The following is a 20000-nucleotide window of genomic DNA, read 5'->3' as shown; positions in this document are numbered from 1 at the left end:
GTATTGTCATGTATTATATTGTATTGCAGAGTTGTATTCAAATTTACATGAAAATTCTATTCAAATACTTTTCAAATAGTTACAAGTAAAAGCTAGAGATTAAACAAAGATTCAACGGGTGTGTGGATTTCTTGTGGGCCAGATGCAGAATGATTTTACATTTCAATTACTTTCTTTTCTGTTGGCACAATAAATGTATATATGCACCTGTGGAAACAATAAAGCTTCTATGAGAATTTCCAGCGTTATGTTTGTGCACAGAATAACTATAGAGTAGTGCAATGTTTTAACGGCATTGCAGTGCACATTGCCTACCTGTTATTAGGTGAAAATATATGAAGAGAGACTGTAGCGAGATTTGTGTTCGGGTCCTTTTGAAGTGAGAATATATTAGTAAGTTTTCCCCTCATATTTTAGATTTTATTGTGTGGCTGTACAGTTTTTTTCCGCCTGTTTTTTTTAATGTTTAATCTCACATTTGCAGGTTTGTCGCACTGGAGGGGGTTTTAGCCCGTATATCTCAGCGATGATGGTTTTATCGCGCCCGATCGGTCACTGCTTGCTTCTGAACGAGAGGTGTTAGAGTGAAGCATTAGCGTGAGATATAAAAGGAAATGCTTGTAGGCAGCATAGTTGCTATAGCAATCAGTAAAAAGCCTGTGCGATATGTTTTATTATTTTTTTTTTGCGCCTTCCTTGAACGGCGGGTTTTCGTTCCTGCCGGTCGTTAATTGGGACTGATTTGTGGGAGCTGGTCGTTAGGAGGGGAGGAGATAAGGATCGGGGATGCTGAAATGGAAATTCGCGTCCCCTGGGAAATCACGAGGTAAACGGTCGTCGTTCTGTATCACCGCGGCCTGGTACGACAGCCGGAGATGACAGACCAAGTTAAACCAAATTAGAACGCGCATCACAGGTGCTGCTGGGGGATAATTGGTGATTTTTCGTTTATTCTGTTGCTGCTGTGTTAAATCATGTCTAGAGAGAGATTTAACCATTTATGCGTCTGCCCGGAACTATATTTATTTAATTGCAAATATGTCAAATTAATTTGTTGGTAGCTTTTTATCAACCTTGAATTTACAGATACAGCTATTTTAGCTGTGCCTAGTATCCTGCCTTATCACGGATACCTATCTGTGCATTAACTTCCCTGCAATATTCCTGACTGTGAGTAAACAAGACCTTTTTCTCCCCCCCTTCCTGTAACTCTACTCAAGTTCACCACTGGGTGTCACTGTTTAGCCGTTCGTCACTTAAAAGAATATGCGCCACTTGATTTCGTCAATGCAGATTTCCTGTGGATGATAGGGCAAAGACGGAGCCCATGTACGGTTGTTTGTTTTGTCTTTACTGTTAAAACAGCCTTTCCTGTCCCTGTAGAGACACTCTCTAGCAACAGACACCTGTGATCGCTACAAGCCTACAGGCGGATGCATATAAAACAGCTGCCGTTCTGTCTTAGGGCAAACCTGAATAGTTGAGTGAATAGTTCAGCTCAAACAGCTGCTCCAGTCGATTGATTGTTGGCCCTGGAGATTTCTCTAAGGCTCACTGCCTTCAGACTGCCGTCAGACGTTGCCAAAGGTGGAAAATAATCATGTCAGTTCACTTCAAACTGCGTCTGTGAAGTCTTGTGGACTGTTGGTATTGTCGATTGTTTAGTGTCTTGTGGTGAACTGTCTTCCGGATACCTTTCTGTTTTCAAAAAATGACTGCCTGCGTACTTCTTAGGTTCTGCTATGTTTGTTTTCTTCACTTGTTTTATTTGCAGCCTGTTACCTGTGGGTATTCCGCATGTTCATGTTAATGGTGCAATCTTTTGGTTTGTTTTGTAGCTCACGTAAACTGCAAATTCTCTAAACAGGACACTCTTCTTCAAATGCACCATACTTCATACTCAAAGTCAAGTACAACATCAACATTGTTTTGGGCGAACTGTCCCTGTAAACGTTTGCTCAATGACCAATTTTATTCCTTTTTTTTTCAAAACAGTACTTGACGAATTGACAGAGATCTTGGATTTATGTTTTCACGTCATGCAGTAACGTGACAGCTTTGTGGTTTAATTGCCTCTCCCCAGTTGTAGAAATCATTTGATGTGCTTTGAGGCATGGTAGAGACGTTAAACGCGAAAACAACTTTCCGTGTGATTGACAAACATTCCCCCCTGCGAACATTTATGTTTAAAATAGACATCACGAGTCCGAAAGTCGATGCGAGCTGTTATTCAGGACCACGGACAGCTCCTGCACACCTGGGCTCCGCTGAGCCAATCGGGAAAGGGCGACCTTTCTCCCTGTTTCCGAAGGGCTGGTGTGTTTGCCTGTGTTTTTGCCGGTTTCCACCAAGTAGCCTGGCTTAGTTAGGTATCGTATGCTACGGCTGTGAATTAGACAGCAGTAGCCTACCGTGTTTTATATGGGGATACAAAAAAAAACCGCTTTTCAACTGTCATTCGTTTGCTAAACAGCCGGATCACGTAAACGATTGGGCTTATTAAACAGCCTAATTAGGAGCAGCAGTTGGCATAAATCCCTCCTTTCTAGACCCTGAGGCTACCAACGCCCAGGGGGCATCCGCGTCTCTCCAGATTTAGTTCTTCTGGAGACGTTGGCTATTTTTGTTTCCGCGGGAACCTGCTCACGATAGGACTGGCTTGAAAACCTACGCTGATCACGGGGATAAACGGAAGCAGAACAAAAAAAAATTGGAAGGAGTATATTTAGATATGAGGTGAAAGTGACGTGTGACTGCAAGCGCCAGGGAAACGGTGAGCGCCCCCCCCCTTCTCTCTCTCTCGCTCTGTCTCACCGCGCGATCAAGATTGGTCGCCTGAAGACGTGCGGTTGCGCGAGACTTATTGTGCTTCTCGTTTTATTCATGATTAGAACCTACAATTAGCGGGTAGCGGTTATTCATTCGAATAGAGCTGCGTTTGCCGTTTCCTTTCGCGCGCTCAGCTCTTACGCTTCTGATGTTGAATGAGTCATACCTTTTGTAGGCCAGATCTCTGGGGGCTCAGTGGACGTGGGTTGTGGATGGCCCTTACACATCTGTTTTGTTAGTCCCTGTGGGTGCATCCAAGTAAACACCCTCTTGAGACTTATGAATCTCATTTAAATTAAAAACACAACTGTCAATGTGAAGGGGTAGGGGTAGTGATCATGAATTAATTCTGCACATGGAGACAAAAAAAATGCATTGTCTGCTAATAGCACAACGGCGGAGATATGAATGGCAGGTGCAGACTGTTTTTGTCAGTCATCCTTCACCAATTACTCAATGTGTCAATCACTGTCTTCTGGAGGCTTGAATGGCATGGGAGGGGCGGGGTTTGAGAAGTGGGGGCGTGGCAGGAGTGTGTGATGACAGCGTGAAGGTGATACGTGCTCCTTGGCAACAAAAAGCTCCTCCCAGCACTGTAGGCCAAGGCCTGTTTGTGAGGTAGCACCATGGCGATAGGACACCACGGAAGGGGGGGGGGGGGGGGATGTTACTGCCACTATCCTGCCTGGGTTTTTTTTGGGGGGGGGGGGGGGGTGCGTCCTCTTTGAGGGAAGGGGAAGAGGGAACACCACTCCGTCCCTCCTCCCAATTCCAACATGGTCACTGTCGTTCTTCAGGGCAGCTATGACACCATTTACAGCCTGACGCGATTGCAGAGAAGTAAACTTTTTTTAAACTAACGTGCAGTTAACGGCACCTCCGTGAGGAGGATTGAAGGTGAGCGGGAATCGTCAGCTGGGATGATGAAGATGAAGATGAACAATCTAATGACTGGCATGACTGGCGGCCATCTTGAAAAGTCTATCTTAGCACACTTGCAAACATGCATGTCGTAGCCATGCGTTACGCGCGTGTGTCACACATAACTCAGATTACACTGTGACCTGTAACGGTCTATGATGTTCCTGCAGCTGATACTGAAAGTGCAGACAGTTTAAAACCAGGTTTCAGGTCTGTTTTTCAGTTCAGGCTGCTCTGTAATAGAGCCCCTGTTTCAGCCAGTGAAGCCTCCCGCAGACTTTGCATGTCAGATTTCATTTTTTGTTTCTTTTTTTAGTTTGACTTTGTTTTTCAAATGTCAAAAAATCGATGTGTTTGTGGCGACCGAACCGCTCACCTGCCCTGTAAGCATGACTCGCGCAGTTCCTCTGACCCTTCGTTCCGTCTACCGTTTCTGGTCTTTGTTTCAGTTTAGTGCTTTTACTTCACTCTAACGGAAAGGTTAGCTGCAGGCGACGTGTCGTGGAAATGAAGCATGGTGTGAATGGAGATGTAGCTAATGCCATTATTATTGTCGTTGTCCTAATGATTATGATGATGATCATCATTATTATTATTCAGTGTTCAGTTGGTAGTGATCATTAGTCTTTCCACAAACAACCTTATATGCAGAAGTGCCAGGCAGCAGACAGTAATTTTAACCCTTTTAAGGGTTGAGATTGCGTATATTAGCATGTTCAGATATGATGCTGATGTCACAATCACTACTGGTGACTGAAAGCAGTGGAGTTCTAGAACACTAGACTTGGAATTTTGAAGAAAAAAAAAACTTTCCAAAAAGCCTACTATTCCAACACACACACACACACTTACCCACACATGCACACACGTACATATACACACAAACATAATTACACACGCATACACAAACACAGACACACAAACATGCAGACGCACACCCATACACACACACACACACACACGCACACATGCAAAAGAACACCAGGACCCCTAGTTTGACAAAGTGCCAAGTTGCTTCATCGGGAACTTGCTCAACTGAACACTGATAGTGGTTTTAAAAACACAGCTCACAAGCTACTATCCCACACCCTTTGCTTATGCCATTTTACACCTTTAACATGCATGTAAACATATGTTTTAGGTGTAAAACTAATTGACTAAGAAGAGATAAAATTAATATTCAAAGAATTATGAATCAGAATTCAATTTAAATTTAAATCAAAGATTAAATTTGCTGATACCAATGACCAGAAACAAGGCCAAAAAGCCCTGTTGTAGGCTGAACATATTTTGACGGGCACATTGTTGACTGAGCACAGTGATTGTAATGGGAGAGGATGGCCAGGGACAGGGGAATCCCTGGAGGGCAATGAGGAGGAAATGATATGACCATATATGGCGCTGGGAGAGGGCGGGGCTACAGGGGGTGATTCCGGAGGATCAGATAGCCTGTGACAGGTGCCATTTGTTATTAATGAGATTAATATTTAAAAACCCTCTTATACAGAATGGGGGGAAAAAATGGAAAAACCTAATGTGTAATTAACACATAAATTTTTTTTTTCTCTTCGTGTCAGGCTGGTTATATTGACTTTAGAGATCGACATTGGTTAGCGCTTTGGCGGGGTGCTCTTGAGCGTAATTAAATGAGCCTTTTTTCCTGTCGAGAGTGTAAACATGACCCGCGGGGGGGGGGGGGGGGGGGGTGGGTGGGAACGCGGGACATTTGGGTTAACACACCGCTCTCCAAACAGGCTCTTCAGGGTGCACGTGTCACCCGTTCAGTGGAAAAATAATTACAGACACGACAATAAATATGTTTATTTTGGGAAAAACAAATGCAAAAAGCACTTAAGTGCTTAGTCAGGCCCCAGTCAACGCCCCCCCCCCCCCCCCCACACCCCCAAGTCCTCTCCTCCCAGTTCCAAAATGTCTTATTGTCCTTAATGTTGTAGGCATTAATTATTGAGTGGTGGTTCAATCCTTTAAAAATATATGTAAATTCATATTGAGAGGCAGCAAAATAAATAAATAAATAACACGCACAAATAGCACATCCGCTTGCACATACAGGGCCGCCTTCTCTTTAAAATCCACTGTCTTATTGCGCCCCGTTTCGTTTCTGGAATAAAAACCATCCTGTTCTCTGGAAACTCCGTCCCACCACGGCAATCCTGGAGCTGTTCTGCTGGCCTCACCCCCCCCCCCCCCCCTTTTCCCTCCCCACTCCCACCCCCCCCCCCCCCCAAACCGGCCCCTCCTCTCCTCCGCTCGATCAAAACAGGGGCCGGAGAGCTGCCGCTGCTGTGACATCACGGATTCCCACACCCCTGATTGGTGGAGGGGTCGAAGGGGAAATAGATTATTCCTGCAGCCGGAGAGGGATGCAGAGGTAATCAGAGCAGATCCACAGCCTGAACCACACGGGGCTGAGAGAGAGAGAGAGAGAGAGAGAGACGCAGAGAGAGAGCGAGAGACACAGAGAGAGACAGAGAGAGACAGAGAGAGGGAGAGAGAGAGAGAGAGAGCGAGAGACACAGAGAGAGACAGAGAGAGAGGGAGAGAGAGAGAGGGAGGGAGAGAGCATCCTCGGGATGTAAACAGCGGGAATCGCGGACAGCTCGTGAATAAAATTCCGTAGCAGAAACAGCGGCGAGCGTTCGGGGGAAGAGGCTTCGCTCCCTGCAGCTGGTGAGAGGCGACAGAGACGCAGAAACTGCCTGCTTTTCCCCGGGAATCCAGAGGCTGCTGAAACGGAAGCTTCCTGCAGATAAAAAAAAAAAGAAAAACCAGCCTGGCATTTTATCATCCCTCCCTCCCTCCCTCCTCTCTGTGGATGTCAGCGGCGCACACATATGAAGGGCAAAGCATCCTGGGAAGAGCTCGGAGGGCAGAATGGCGCGCTATAAGGACGTGTCCGTCAAAAAGACCACCTCTCTCAACCTGGTGACGGGATTTTTCCAGTACCTCCGCGGTAAGTAGGGCAGGCGCTTGCCCTCAGCCCCCCCCCCCCCCCTCCGTGCTCCCCACGGCTTCGGGACCCCCCCCCCCTCCCCGGGGCATGGAGGGGGGGGGGGATTTGCCTGCAGCAGTGATGGGCATATGGCACACGTCCGGTCAGCGATGGGGGGCTTAAAGGCCACCTTTTCGTGGTATGCCGGGGGGGGGGGTGCTTTGATTTAACTGCGCCGTTCCCTCTGCCTGGTTTTACCACACGGGACGGGTGTGCGGGACGTGTGTGTGGGACGTGTGTGTGGGACGCGTGTGCGGGACGCGTGTGTGGGACGTGTGTGTGGGACGTGTGTGCGGGATGTGTGTACGGGACGTGTGTGCGGGACGCGCGTGCGGTTCTCATGCTGCGATTGGTTGCACCATCACAGAACGACCGGCCGGTGTGTGATTTATGAGTCTGATTTATGTTCTGTAGGGCTGTAGAGGGGGGTCTAATTTGTGTGAGATAACGTGGTGGTCTGTGTGTGGAATGCCGGTTGAAGACGGGGGGGAGGGGGGGGACGGGGGGGGACGGGGGGCGGGAGCAGTGGCGTCATGCGGATCGCACCGTTAGCATGATGCCTTAGGTTTCCTCCAGCTCAAAGTCACCTCGTCCCCAAGATGGTGAGACGGGGCGCCACACACACACACACACGCACGCACGCGCGCGCGCGCGTGTGATGTGTCTGAGAGTGTGTGTGCGTGTTTGAGCAGCAGGAGGAGGAGGAAGAGTGTGCTTCGTCTTCGGAGTCAGCGGCCAGCCTCGTTCACTGCTCAGTTCATATTTGATCGCTTTCTCCATGAGCGGACCTGATCAAGCTCAAACACGCATTCACAGAAAAAAAACATGACCTGCTCTCTCTCTCTCTCTCTCTCTGTCTCTCACTCTCTCGCTTCCTCTCCCTCTCTCTCTCTTCCTCTCCCTCTCTCTCTCTCTCCCTCTTTCTCTCACACACACACACCATGTGAATGAATGCATGCATTATTCATGAGCCTTTTCTGCATGAATAAATTAGCTTATGACACAGAAACTGACTTCTGAGTACTCAGCCAGCCGGTGCACTTCCTCAGTTAAACTGCGAGGTGTGCCAGACAGGAACTCCTCTGTTACTTCACATACTGTTGTTTCAAGCATATATTTATGTTTTTTTTTTTTTCTCACATCAAGGTAAAAAAAGCATATTTTTGACAAGAACTGACGTGACCAGAAGTCCCGTATTGCATATCGATCTGAAATATACTCCGTTATGGAATATTATTTTGCAGAGGTTGCCGGGAAAAGGGCTATGGAGAAAAGCTATTTTAGGGGCAAAGTTAACGATGCCAGGGAGATGGAAGAGGATGTCATATTGAGAGAGGTGTTATGATTCAATTCCCGAAGCTTTGTTGATGTTTTGAAACCATTACTTTTTTCCCCCCCTACTATCTCTGTGTCTGTTTCCTGTAGATGTATTTTCCATTAGTGCCACTTTGGGAATTATTGCTCGACAACTGTTTCCAGGGCAGGGAATATGCACTTATTATAGTGAGGGAATAATGAGAATCTAGGCTCCCGGAATACTTTCATTCAGGTGCAGCAATGAAGAAGACTTGGGATGTAATTGCCACAATAAACCCATTAAGGTGTGAGATGACAAATATGTGATTAGAATGTTCTTCTAACTGAACATTCTATTGCTGATGTCACAATCGCTGCTGGTAATTTGAAAAGCAGTGGGGTTCTAGAACTCTGGCTTAGAAATGAGAAAAAAAACTTACTCTACACTTCAGATGGTTAAAATAAGTCTTTCATTTAGACTTCTTATGCAGGAAAATATGTAAGCAGTGTGAGAGCTTGAGTAAAGTCATTGTAAATTAGACAGAAAGGCGTGTCTGTGAGATTCGGTGGAAGGCAGTCCCGCAGACAGTGCTTTGGGAAACCTCGATTGCGCTGACAGGAAGGGATGCATTTCACAACGTGAACACGGCCAAAGGGCCCAGTTTTTTGGCCTGTGTTCCTCTGGCCGTACGACCCACACGCGTCTCTCTCTCTCTCTCTCTCTCTCCCCCTCCCCCTCTCTCTCTGGTGTTCAGATGGTAGCTGCTAAACCACACAGAGGTCCCACAGGCTGTGCGCCTTGATGGAAAAAGCAGCTTTGTCAAAAAAAAAGCAAACAAACGCGAAGGAGCGATGAGCACTTTCTGCTCTCCTCCTGCCCTGCAGTGTCATCTTGGCTAACGGCTACACGTGGCTAACGGCTACATGTGGCTAACGGCTACACGGGGCTAACGGCTACATGTGGCTAACGGCTACGTGTGGCTAAAGGCTACACGGGGCTAACGGCTACATGTGGCTAACGGCTACGCGGGGCTAACGGCTACGTGTGGCTAACGGCTACGCGGGGCTAACGCTAGCCCGGCTCCTCTGTGTTCCGTGAACAGTCAGGCCCTCCTTACCAAAAATTCTGTGGCGTAGTTTCGTAAAATCGCTCAGAACGTCACGTAATACAGCATTCTTGAGTCGTTGTAGAGGGCTGTGTCTCTGAGACAGGTGTGCGGGAAAGCAGACATAAGCGGAACAATACGAACCCGAGGGGCCGAAAGCAAGGATACCATGGCAACGAACAAATCATGAACCACAAACAAATCTTTTTTTCTTTTTTTTTAAAAAAGTGTCTCTATCATAACCCTGAAAAACTACAGAGCAGGCACTACTTGGATTGGCGGTGTGAACCAGATAACTGAGCTTAGGCAAACATACTGTAATACAAGAGCTAAGAACAACAGAGATAATTCTGATAAGTCTTATTTTTCATCCCTTAGCTCTTCTGTCGCTATCAGTCAGAGCTAGCTTCTTAGAGTGCTGGTTGCCATTGAGAAAACAGAGCGGTCCGAATCCAGAACATGAGATAAACAGGAAGCGTGCCTTGTGTCTCGCTCAGAAAAATGACACGATATAAATAGAAAACGAGAGCTTTACTCAACGACAGGGCGTTGCCGCACAGTTTGTCGTCGAAATGTCAAAGTGCCGCACGCATAATGTCAAAAAACACAGGCCCACGTGAAATAAAGGGTTTTGCAATGAACTGTAACTGACCACAACCAACAGAGCTAAATCATTACATTACAGGCATTTAGCAGACGCTCTTATCCAGAGCGACTTACACAACTTTTTTTTTTTACATAGCATTTTCATTGTATCCAATCAGACAGCTGGATATGTACTGAAGCAACGCAGGTTAAGTGCTTTGCTCAAGGGTACAACGGCAGTGTCCTAGCGGGGAATCGAACCTGCGACCTTGTGGTTACAGCTCCTTACCCATTATACTACACTGACGCCCTAATCAAATCGATTTGGGCCTGCATAATGAACCTCAATAATGTCAGGAAAGGTTGTCTTGCGCCTCATCCATCTGTCTTTTTGTTGTGGCATATGATGAGAGTCCATTTGTTTTCTTTTGATTTCAGATGAGCAGGAAGCCGTACAGAAAAGAACTTTCACCAAATGGATCAACTCCCACCTGGCCAAGGTAAGAGGATGTTTGGCTGTGCTTTTGATCTACAAGCGAATGCGTGTTAACAGTAATCTATCTGACCTTGGTTCGGCTTGCTGGCTAGCGTTCTGTTCCTGGGGGGAAAGGAGGCACTCTTTGAAGTTGAAACACACAGCAGGGCCGAGGGTAAAGTGGGGATTCCATTGAATTATGCCTGCAATTTCTTTATTTTTCCGGCCAAAAAGGTTTCCTATCGAGGTCCCTCTTGTGGAGCTTATCTAGTACATAAACTAAAAGCTCTGACTTTGCACCAGGGCTGTTTTTTAATTACGGAAGAGTAAAAGTGTGAAATGAATCAGTGTGTTTTCCTACTATTGAGTATACAAGTTGAGTGCACTGGTTGAGAAAGTTGTTAAGCAGGCAAAATTTTCTCTGGATGTAGTCTACCTAAAACCCCTGAGACTAACAATCCAATGTTTTGATTGGCGCATCCATTTCAGTGACTGACTGAGAGAATGGAGTAGCTCCGCCCATTTTTGGGGGGTTTCATGATGTACCCCTCCCCTAGCGCTCCTGGCTTCCGGAAGGTTCCTCACTGCATTCTCTGCCCCTCCAGGTTTTGTAATGGTCAGTTACAGAAAAGATGCAGCGGTGACTGGGCACCACATGGTAGTAATGCTCTTCAAACGGCACGCTGTGTCCCTTTTTGCCAGTGAAATATTCAGGGGCGGCGACGGCGTTGAGATAATGAGATTCGGCCGCTTGCCTGGATGTTTGCTGTTTGCTGTGTTTTAAAAGCTCTGGCACAGTGAAGCTGCCTGGGTGGGCCTCACGAACCTGACTTGCCACCATTTTCCCCTGGAGCGTGATCGGGGTCCGCTCAGCGAGATTGTCATCTTGACCTGCTGTCATAGTAACGCCACGCCTCTCTCTTTAAACTGTAATATTAGGGGTTATGTCGTCGTTTAGCCCTACGTGAGTTCGGTCGGTGCAGTGGTGCGGTGATTCAGTGGTGTGGTGATTCAGTGGTGCGGTGATGCAGTGGTGTGGTGATTCAGTGGTGCGGTGATGCAGTGGTGTGGTGATTCAGTGGTGCGGTGATGCAGTGGTGTGGTGATTCAGTGGTGCGGTGATTCAGTGGTGTGGTGATTCAGTGGTGCGGTGATGCAGTGGTGTGGTGATTCAGTGGTGCGGTGATGCAGTGGTGTGGTGATTCAGTGGTGCGGTGATGCAGTGGTGTGGTGATTCAGTGGTGCGGTGATTCAGTGGTGCGGTGATTCAGTGGTGTGGTGATTCAGTGGTGCGGTGATGCAGTGGTGTGGTGATTCAGTGGTGCGGTGATTCAGTGGTGCGGTGATTCAGTGGTGCGGTGATGCAGTGGTGTGGTGATTCAGTGGTGCGGTGATTCAGTGGTGTGGTGATTCAGTGGTGCGGTGATGCAGTGGTGTGGTGATTCAGTGGTGCGGTGATTCAGTGGTGTGGTGATTCAGTGGTGCGGTTATGTGGTTGCTGTTTTTGCCCTAGCGTTGAACGCAGCAAACGCTCAAACGGTTATTGCGTAACTGCCGCTAACTCCATTAGTTCCAGCTTTTCTGAAGCTTCGCGACGTCCTGACAGCGGCGTCTTTGTCTCAAACCTCAGCGTTGTCGACTTTCTTATTTTCCATGACCACATGTGGGAATTGTAACTTCACAGTGGGAATCGCGGATGAAAATCAGGCATTCATCGAGGGGGAAAAAAATAAAAGGCTTGCAGTACTAGATGGGCTGGCACTGGCATAGTTTGAAGGGTGTGGGAGAGGGGAGCTGACTTCTTGAAGGATATGCTTTGTTTTTGCCCTGTTGTTGTCATCTCAGTTTTTCACATTCTTTTTTTTTTTTTTTTTTTAGTTTTGCATTTCTGTGTTCTTTTTCTAGGCGCTTTCGCGTGGAGTAATGCCCAGTTTTGGGATGCGTAATTCCATCAGATTAATAACCCCTGATGACCTCAAATCTGATTGGTTGGATTCGAGCACAAAATGTCGGATTTGTGCATTTCTCCTCATGCAAAGCTCAGTCGGTGTTGGGCACGCGCTGAAAAGAAATTATTATGTTGCATAAGAAGCAGAAATATGTGATCGTTGCTTAAACCGGTTGTGAAATTCAGTTGAATTCAGTAGAGGCCTCTTAGCGTGTGACTTTCTCTTTTTTTTTTTTTTTTTAAAAACACCAAAAAAAAAACGTATTAGTTCTGTGCCCAGCAGGTCACCAGCAACCCTGGGGAGGGAGACGGTTTATTCCTTAAGCCCTAATGAGTACAAAACAAAAAAAAAAAGCCCCCAAATCCCAATCCCTTTCACACTGTTAAAAACAAACACTTCACAATAGCGGGAGGCAAACCACGAGATTGCTCACATGAAAGGGGGGGTGCGGGGGCGGGGGAGCGGAGACGGAGGTATGAGAGCGGGGTGGGTTTTTTTTGGGGGGGGGTTGGCGGTATTGTGTCCGCGGCCGAGCCTCCCAGGACTCCTGTCCCGCGGGACGTGTCTCAGGGCCCCCGATTCGAGCGGACGTCTTTAGCGGGTTCTCTAGCGGGTTCTTTAGCGGGTTCTTTAGCGGGTTCTTTAGCGGGTTCTTTAGCGGGTTCTTTAGCGGGTTCTTTAGCAGGTTCTTTAGCGGGTTCTTTAGCGGGTTCTTTAGCGGGTTCTCTAGCGGGTTCTTTAGCGGGTTCTTTAGCGGGTTCTTTAGCGGGTTCTTTAGTGGGTTCTTTAGCGGGTTCTTTAGCGGGTTCTTTAGCGGGTTCTTTAGCGGGTTCTTTAGCGGGTTCTTTAGCGGGTTCTTTAGCGGGTTCTTTAGCGGGTTCTCTAGCGGGTTCTTTAGCGGGTTCTTTAGCGGGTTCTTTAGCGGGTTCTCTAGCGGGTTCTTCAGCCCCGCAGTGCAGCGGTCCCCCTGCCGTGAGAGTCCTGACGGAGCCGGTGGTGTTTCTTTAAAAATAATTATCATCAGGCCCTGCTGCTGCACTGTGGCTCCAGGTTCGAGTGCGCTCGGCGGATGATGGGTTTTGGTGGGGGGGGGGGGGGGGGGGGGGGGGGGGGGTGGAGGGGAGGGCGCAGATGGACGGCATAAGGCAGCGGAACATTTCGCCACGAGGGGCGAAGGGCTCGCCACCGAGCGCACGGCTTGGGTCGGGGGGGGGGCCGCAGGAGTCTGGAACCTTCTCCCATCTCCCAAGTGCGCTCTTGCGTCACGCACAGCCTTAGTCCCACGGTAATCCGCGATACGAGAGAGAGAGAGAGAGAGAGAGGGAGGGAGAGAGAGAGGCAGAGAGACAGAGAGAGGGAGAGGGAGAGAGAGAGAGGGAGAGGGAGAGGCAGAGAGAGAGGGAGAGAGGGAGAGAGAGAGAGAGGGATGAGAGAGAGGGAGAGGGAGAGAGAGAGAGAGACGCGGGAAGCGGCGGACGGAATGGCGGTAAAGCCGTTCGGAGAACGCGGCGCCACCCGCAGGCCCGGGTCGTTATTGCGTCCTGCCGACTCCCCTGCATACCGCGCGCGGACTCACGCGGTCATGTGACCGGCCGGTGTCAGACCCCCTCAGTCCCGCTCTTTCATCTCCGAGAGGCGCGATGTCAGCGCCCACGGAGGCCCGAGTCATCAGGGAGGATTAGCTCCGGGTGGCTCTCTCTCTCAGGGTCTGAGTGTGGATACTGTCCAGCTTTTGTATAAAAAATGCTTTCGGTCCATATCGCTGTTGAGTTCAGAAGATTTTGAGAAACGACGGTGTTTGTTTACCAGTTTTTGGAGGAGAATTATTTGTGACTAACTGGATTAACCTTTGATTAAGTGCCATTTCCAAAAATAAATTGTTAATTCCTGAGAGTCTATGTTAGGAAATATGGAAATCAAATGTATTCTTACAGCAAAAATATCCTATTTCACTGTATTTTCTCATTTACATACCTGGCATTCACACTTCAAGCGTACCGTCAGGGTTAGGCCAAGGCCTTTTCGACCGACTTTTATTCCATTCCAATGATTTAAATCGTAGGCCTGTTTGAACACGACTTCTGGACCCTCTCGGACCCCTGCAGCGTAGAGTAAAACATCTGCCTGTACCTTCTGGAAATCATCTGCCAGGCCCACTTTCGTCATCTCTCAGCACCAGGGAGAACATTCACATCCGCACCTGCTTCCTGGCGGCTTCACGGGGGGACCTGTCAGGTGCTGCCCCGGGGGGAAACGCGCGGAGTAGGGCTCGGGTTCGATTTCAAACGCGTTAAAACGATCTGCGGTGGCGCGCCTCTCTCTCGTGAACACGGTACATGTTGGGCTGCCTTTCCATTGCGACATAGCTCAGGAGGTAAGACCGATTGTCTGGCAGTCGGAGGGTTGCCGGTTCAAACCCCGCCCTGGGCACGTCGAAGTGTCCTTGAGCAAGACACCTAACCCCTAACCCCTAACTGCTCTGGCGAATGAGAGGCATCAATTGTAAAGCGCTTTGGATAAAAGCGCTATATAAATGCAGTTCATTTACCATTTACCATTGTGGCCGTGGCCTGAAGACGCATCTCTTCAGACTGCACCTGGACTAACTAGCTATCACTGCTCTGCAGGGCACTTAGTCCCAATCTAGGATCGCTCTTATCACTTATATCCTAATTTTTTTCGCTAGCACTCTCATGTTACACTTGTATCTCCGTCCAGCATTTGTATTGCACTTGTATTGTTACCTTGATGCTGTAGCTCGTGGTCATGCCTCCTAGTTTGACTCACCATAACTTTCCGATTTACCCTACGCTTACTGTGTGAACTGGACTTGATGTTCATAGCTGTTACATAACGAGCGTTGTACCTTATTGGGCCTGTGTTTTGTAGTTGTTGTACCTTATTGGGCCTGTGTTTTGTAGTCGTTCCAATGACCTTCCGTTTGCGCTTATTGTACGTCTCATTGGATAAAAGCGTCTGCCAAATAAATGTGATGTTATCACCCCAAATGAGGAAATTACAGCGTGTTCCCTTCGGCCGACGCACATTTGGCCTCCTGAGAGTAACACTGATGTTGTTCCACTACTGTTCATCACTCTGGATAAGAGTGTCTGCCTCATGGTTGTAGGATGTACTGTGACACTGCCACGGTTATCATCTAAATATTTTATGTTTTGTTATAGTGGATTTTGTCCTTGTGAACCATGGAAAGGTATGGCTGCATCCAATACTGGGGTGTCTACAGGATCCATTTTACCGCTGCACCAGGCAAACTTTAAAAAAAACGTTGGTCCCTTTAAGGAAGGGGTGACCCTTCCAAAATGGCTGCCTGAGAGGAAGTGGGGTGCTGGAAGTGATGTAATAAAGGTAGGACAGACAGATGGGGAGGGGCCTATGGTTTTTTGAATGTGTTTGGTATGGTGTGGAGTTTGTGAAGAACCTGGGGTAAAAATGCATCTACATCCATCCTCAATGCCTGTCTGGGCCTAGAGGTGTGGTGATAGGTTTAGTTACCACTGTTGGAAGGAAAAGACCCCAAACACATACTAATACAAAAGTATTGGCCAGGGAAGTGCCATGGAAATCTCCAAGCCTGGTGAGATCTTTCCTTTTTCTCCTTTTTATTGCTTGTTTAAGGAATTTTTGCATTTTGTTGTGGATTTTTCCTTTTTTTGTTGGATTCTTTTTTCAGTTTTTTTCTCGAGACTTACTCTACTTTTGTAAAGGACTTTTCGTGTTTCAACTGTGTATATGCGCTATATGGTAGGGTGTGGTGTTTGGTTGTATATAGTGGGTGCACATTTTCAAAAATACACTGGTATCTTATCTAATCTATATCTGTGTTGGTGATTTGATAAGCAGTGCCCTCACACCCCATGGGTTTATACACAGTGGCTCTCTGGAATTTATTTGTAACTAGGCCTAGAGTATCAGGCTGTTTGCTAATGGAAAGTTAAATTGCTTTGTACCCGTTTCTTTAAAAGGAGGCGCAGGTCTTAGGACTCTGACAGAGAGGCACGTCTCTCCGGTATCCGGAGCAAATAGCATGAGAGTCATGGCCGCAGAACGCGTTTATTTATTGATGCGGCGGATAACCACTCCAGCTGCGCGCCACCTGAGAGCGAATCGAATCTCTGCTCGCGTGAAGAACGTCTTCATATTTAAAGAGTTTTCGTCTGGCCGGCATTCATTATTGATTCTCGTCGCCCTTTCTCTTTTGCATACGAAAAAAGCCTTAAGGACGCAGTCTTTGAGTCTCTGCAATGCTGCTGCGTTTGTGACTTGAGACTGAGACCTGACCACAGCGACGGGTTCTGCACACGTTTAGATACGTCAGTCAAACATGTCTGTGTGAATTTGGATGGCAGTGTAGTATAATGGTTAAGGAACTGGAACTTCTGACCGAAAGGTTGCAGTTTCAATTCCCAGGTGGGGCACAGCCTTGAGCATGGTACCTAACCTGCACTGCTTCAGTATATATCCATTTGTAAAAAGAAAATAAATGCATGAATGCATATGGATACATACTGAAGCCAATGCAGGTTAAGTACCTTGCTCAAGAGCACTGCAGCACCTGGGAATGAAACTTGCAACCGTTTGGTAACAACCATTTCAATGCACTGCCAGCTGTATAAATGGACACCATGTTTCTTTTTAAAATGCTAAAAGCTCTGTCTGGATTAGTGCGTCTGCTAAATGCCCGTAATGTAACTGATGAAGATTTCAGCACCTGCGTTCTTCCACCTTCGTCGCTGCTAATTTTCTCGATAGGCTTCATCTGCCTATCGAGAAAATTACGGTTTAAAAAAAAAAAAAAAAAAAAAAAAAAAAAAACTTAATGGTTTCACGCTCAGCGTGTGGGCTACGGGGTTATTAGCATTTTGCTTCTGCCACGTGGTGCTGACGGCACAGCCTTTAATGCGTTTCCATTTGATGCAATTACACGTACGCATGTACACGCACACGCGGCCAATTACTGGAATATATATGAATGTATATATGTATATACATATATTAGATTCTGAATCCTGATTAGTGAGTACCCACTGACCCCCTGCCTCCCCCACCTCAATTTATATTTAACCTCTACCATGTGAACCTGATGTTGCCATGGCGATGGTTGTAATCTTTCCCTGGGGTCCCCTCATTGTTCGACAGTTTTATTTCAGCTGTTTTAATACGTTTTTTTTTTTCTAATGTGGAAAAATATGGAAGAGAGGGTTCTGTTGACACCGACTCTGACACAGTCGTGCTGTCGCGCGCAGTATAGCTACAGGTTGGGCTTACAGGTGTGAAGTGTCGCGATTGTACCTTTGACATTAAAGGCAAGCCGTGTTTCTGTTAGTATGAAAACCCAGCGATAGAAACTGCAAATGTGTAAATCTACGCCATACTAATTATATCGCTTAGTAAATAGAACTATATTTTCCATATAAGGACATTTCCTGCGTTTTAGTTTTTTAACATTGATCGGTTTCTCATTCGGACCGAGGCTTCTCCGAGGGTTTTTAAAAACGAACGCGCGCAAACAACAGAGTGCGCACTTCAGACTGTAATCCGAGCTTAATTGTGGCGTTATAGCTCATTAAACGGGGCCACTTGAAAACATCTGCACGTGGAGAGCATCGGGGGGGTTTAGCGACCGGACCGCTTGTCAAGCGCTAATCGCATCCGCTGCTCCGTGCACGCGCTCCGCCGCCTCGCGTTCGTAATTGTGGGTATTTCTGTGCAGCCGTGTCAAAGGTTCGCAATTTGATTATTTATGTCGGAGCCCGGCTCGACAGACGGACGAACGCCGCGAGGCAGAAAATTAATTTGAAGGCCGTGACCGGGGAGAAAAACCTCTATGCAAGGGCAGAAATCAGAAGTAACAGTGGTGGGGGGGACCTTGTTCACACTTCAGGACACCCCAGTGGTGGGGAGAAAAAGAGCTACAGGCATGTGAATTCAGTCGGTGTGCATTACCATTTAAAGCATTCCTTCACCCTTCACTGCTTTTCTCCTGCTTGAAAGTATAGCATATATATGGATATAATTTTTAAAAATTAAAAACAAAATTTCAAGCTCCACTTAGTTTAGTCAAAGCCATCTTAAACACCCTCCAGTCATTTTTTTTTTACCATTATTACAGATGTATTTTTGTGTGAACTGGAACTGAGGGAAAATGCCTGAGTTCCAAAGTTAGTGAAAAGCTTAGCGTGGTTGTCATATCATTAACCCTTTAAGGTGAGAGATCAGAAATATCTCATTAGAATGTTCTTAACCTAACATTCTAATGCTGATGCAACAATCACTACTGGTGGCGTTGAAAGCAATGGAGTTCTAGAACACTGACTTAGAATTTTCAAAAGGCATTAGAAAAAAAAACTGCTCTTCAAAGGGGTAAGGAAGGTGGTCGTCTTTGCCCAGTGTGTTTGTCTGTCTGTCTTCCAGCTCCTCAGCCTCAGTGCGATATCTCTGTAATATGACTGTAATACCATATGTTTGAATCCCCCCCCTCACCCAACTCACATCCTGATAAAAAGTCAGTACCCCCCCCCCCACTAATACTCCCCACATCTGTCTCTATTTAACTTTTACCATGTGAGCCTGATGTTGCCATGGTGACGGCGGTAAGCTTTCCCTCTGGATAATTGGATGGATGACAGTGCTGTGGTGCTGATGTGAGGCGTGGTGGGGGGAGGGAGGGCGGTGTGTGTTTTGGGGGGGGGGCGGTCAGTTTGGCGTTGTTGTGTTGTTGTGACAGTGTTGTGTATCAGGCTCGTTAGTGTAACCCGTCACAACCGGAGGTCGTTAGCGTGGTGGCTAAGGAGGAGAGACCACGCACCATCGTGCTTTCTGCTGGGTGACTCATTCCTAAAAATACCTGAATATGCGAAAAGTGCAGTGATGCGTATGCTGGCTTAAATAAAAAAATGTCTGTCTGATTCTGTGTCACTTCACCTTCAGGGCAGATTAATGGCTGTCCTAACGTTGTAAATACAGGATGAGGTAATCTGATGCTGGAGGCCAACATTATTGGATAAGGCAGGATTTTTATTTATTCTTTTTCCAATGCAGTAACTCACTACAGGCTCGGATGTGCAGTCGCTGTCTGCGTTTATGGAGGGCTGGCTGTGTCTTGCCGATGAGATGCCACCCGTTAAATTATAAATGGCTGACTCTCCCGTCAAGCCCATTCATTGTTATTTTATTCCGGGTTGCAGTATTTCTTTCTTCTCCACCTCTGAGGGAGTGATGTCGGAAAGCGTTATGGCGTGCTGAAGGCCCGCAGCCTGTGAGAAGAGGGGTTATCAATAACAGGCCGCACTCATCTGGAAAGTACCGTCGTCGTCTGGTTCAGGGGTCTCAAACTCCTGTCCTGGAGAGCTGCTGTCTCGGCTGGGTTTTCTAATTTCTAACTTTCAATTAGCAGCCAGTTTAGAAAACAAGAAACGCCTTTGCGCACCTTGGAAAACGAGATGTGCGGCCGTGTTAGCCAATCGGTGAATCAAACAAAGCGCTTGACTGCAGAAGCACGTCAAAAAAAACCAGCAGACGCAGCGGCCCTCCGGGATTTGAGCTCGAGACTCCTGGTCTAGCGCGAGCAAAGAAACTCAGGTGGATCTACCTGTGAGACATTAAGTCTTTGGAACGTTGGAATTCTGTGCTTCTGTTCTCCGCACAAGCCCACCGAATTGGACAGACAGTGTTAAAAACGACACCATGTTCAGTCAGTCAGACTGTAAATTTGAGCAGCCTTGCGCCTCTTTAAGTACCTGTGTAAGGTCTGCCCATGCAGGGATCACACTCACATGTGTAATTACATAGGTTGTTGATGGTTTGCA

At 47.2% G+C, this 20000-nt stretch overlaps 1 protein-coding gene across 10 annotated transcripts in view; it reads left to right on the top strand.

Moving 5' to 3' along the window:
• The window catches only part of LOC118229330 (nesprin-1-like), a 186322-nt gene that overhangs the window by 18376 nt on the left and 147946 nt on the right, over positions 1 to 20000 (top strand). For 8 of the 10 annotated variants that reach the window (XM_035421216.1, XM_035421204.1, XM_035421206.1 and 5 more), the window contains exons 1-2: positions 6263 to 6724; positions 10189 to 10250. In XM_035421216.1, the coding sequence (XP_035277107.1) occupies positions 6646 to 6724; positions 10189 to 10250 (141 nt within the window). In that variant the 5' untranslated portion in view covers positions 6263 to 6645. Of the gene's footprint in view, positions 1 to 771; positions 827 to 6262; positions 6725 to 10188; positions 10251 to 20000 lie in introns of those variants that run through there. The other 2 variants (XM_035421205.1, XM_035421203.1) reach the window with 2 other exon arrangements.

Source organism: Anguilla anguilla, chromosome 6, assembly GCF_013347855.1.
Source record: "Anguilla anguilla isolate fAngAng1 chromosome 6, fAngAng1.pri, whole genome shotgun sequence".
NCBI classification, from domain to species: Eukaryota; Metazoa; Chordata; class Actinopteri; order Anguilliformes; family Anguillidae; genus Anguilla; species Anguilla anguilla.
This window is presented reverse-complemented; position numbering and strand designations above follow the sequence as displayed.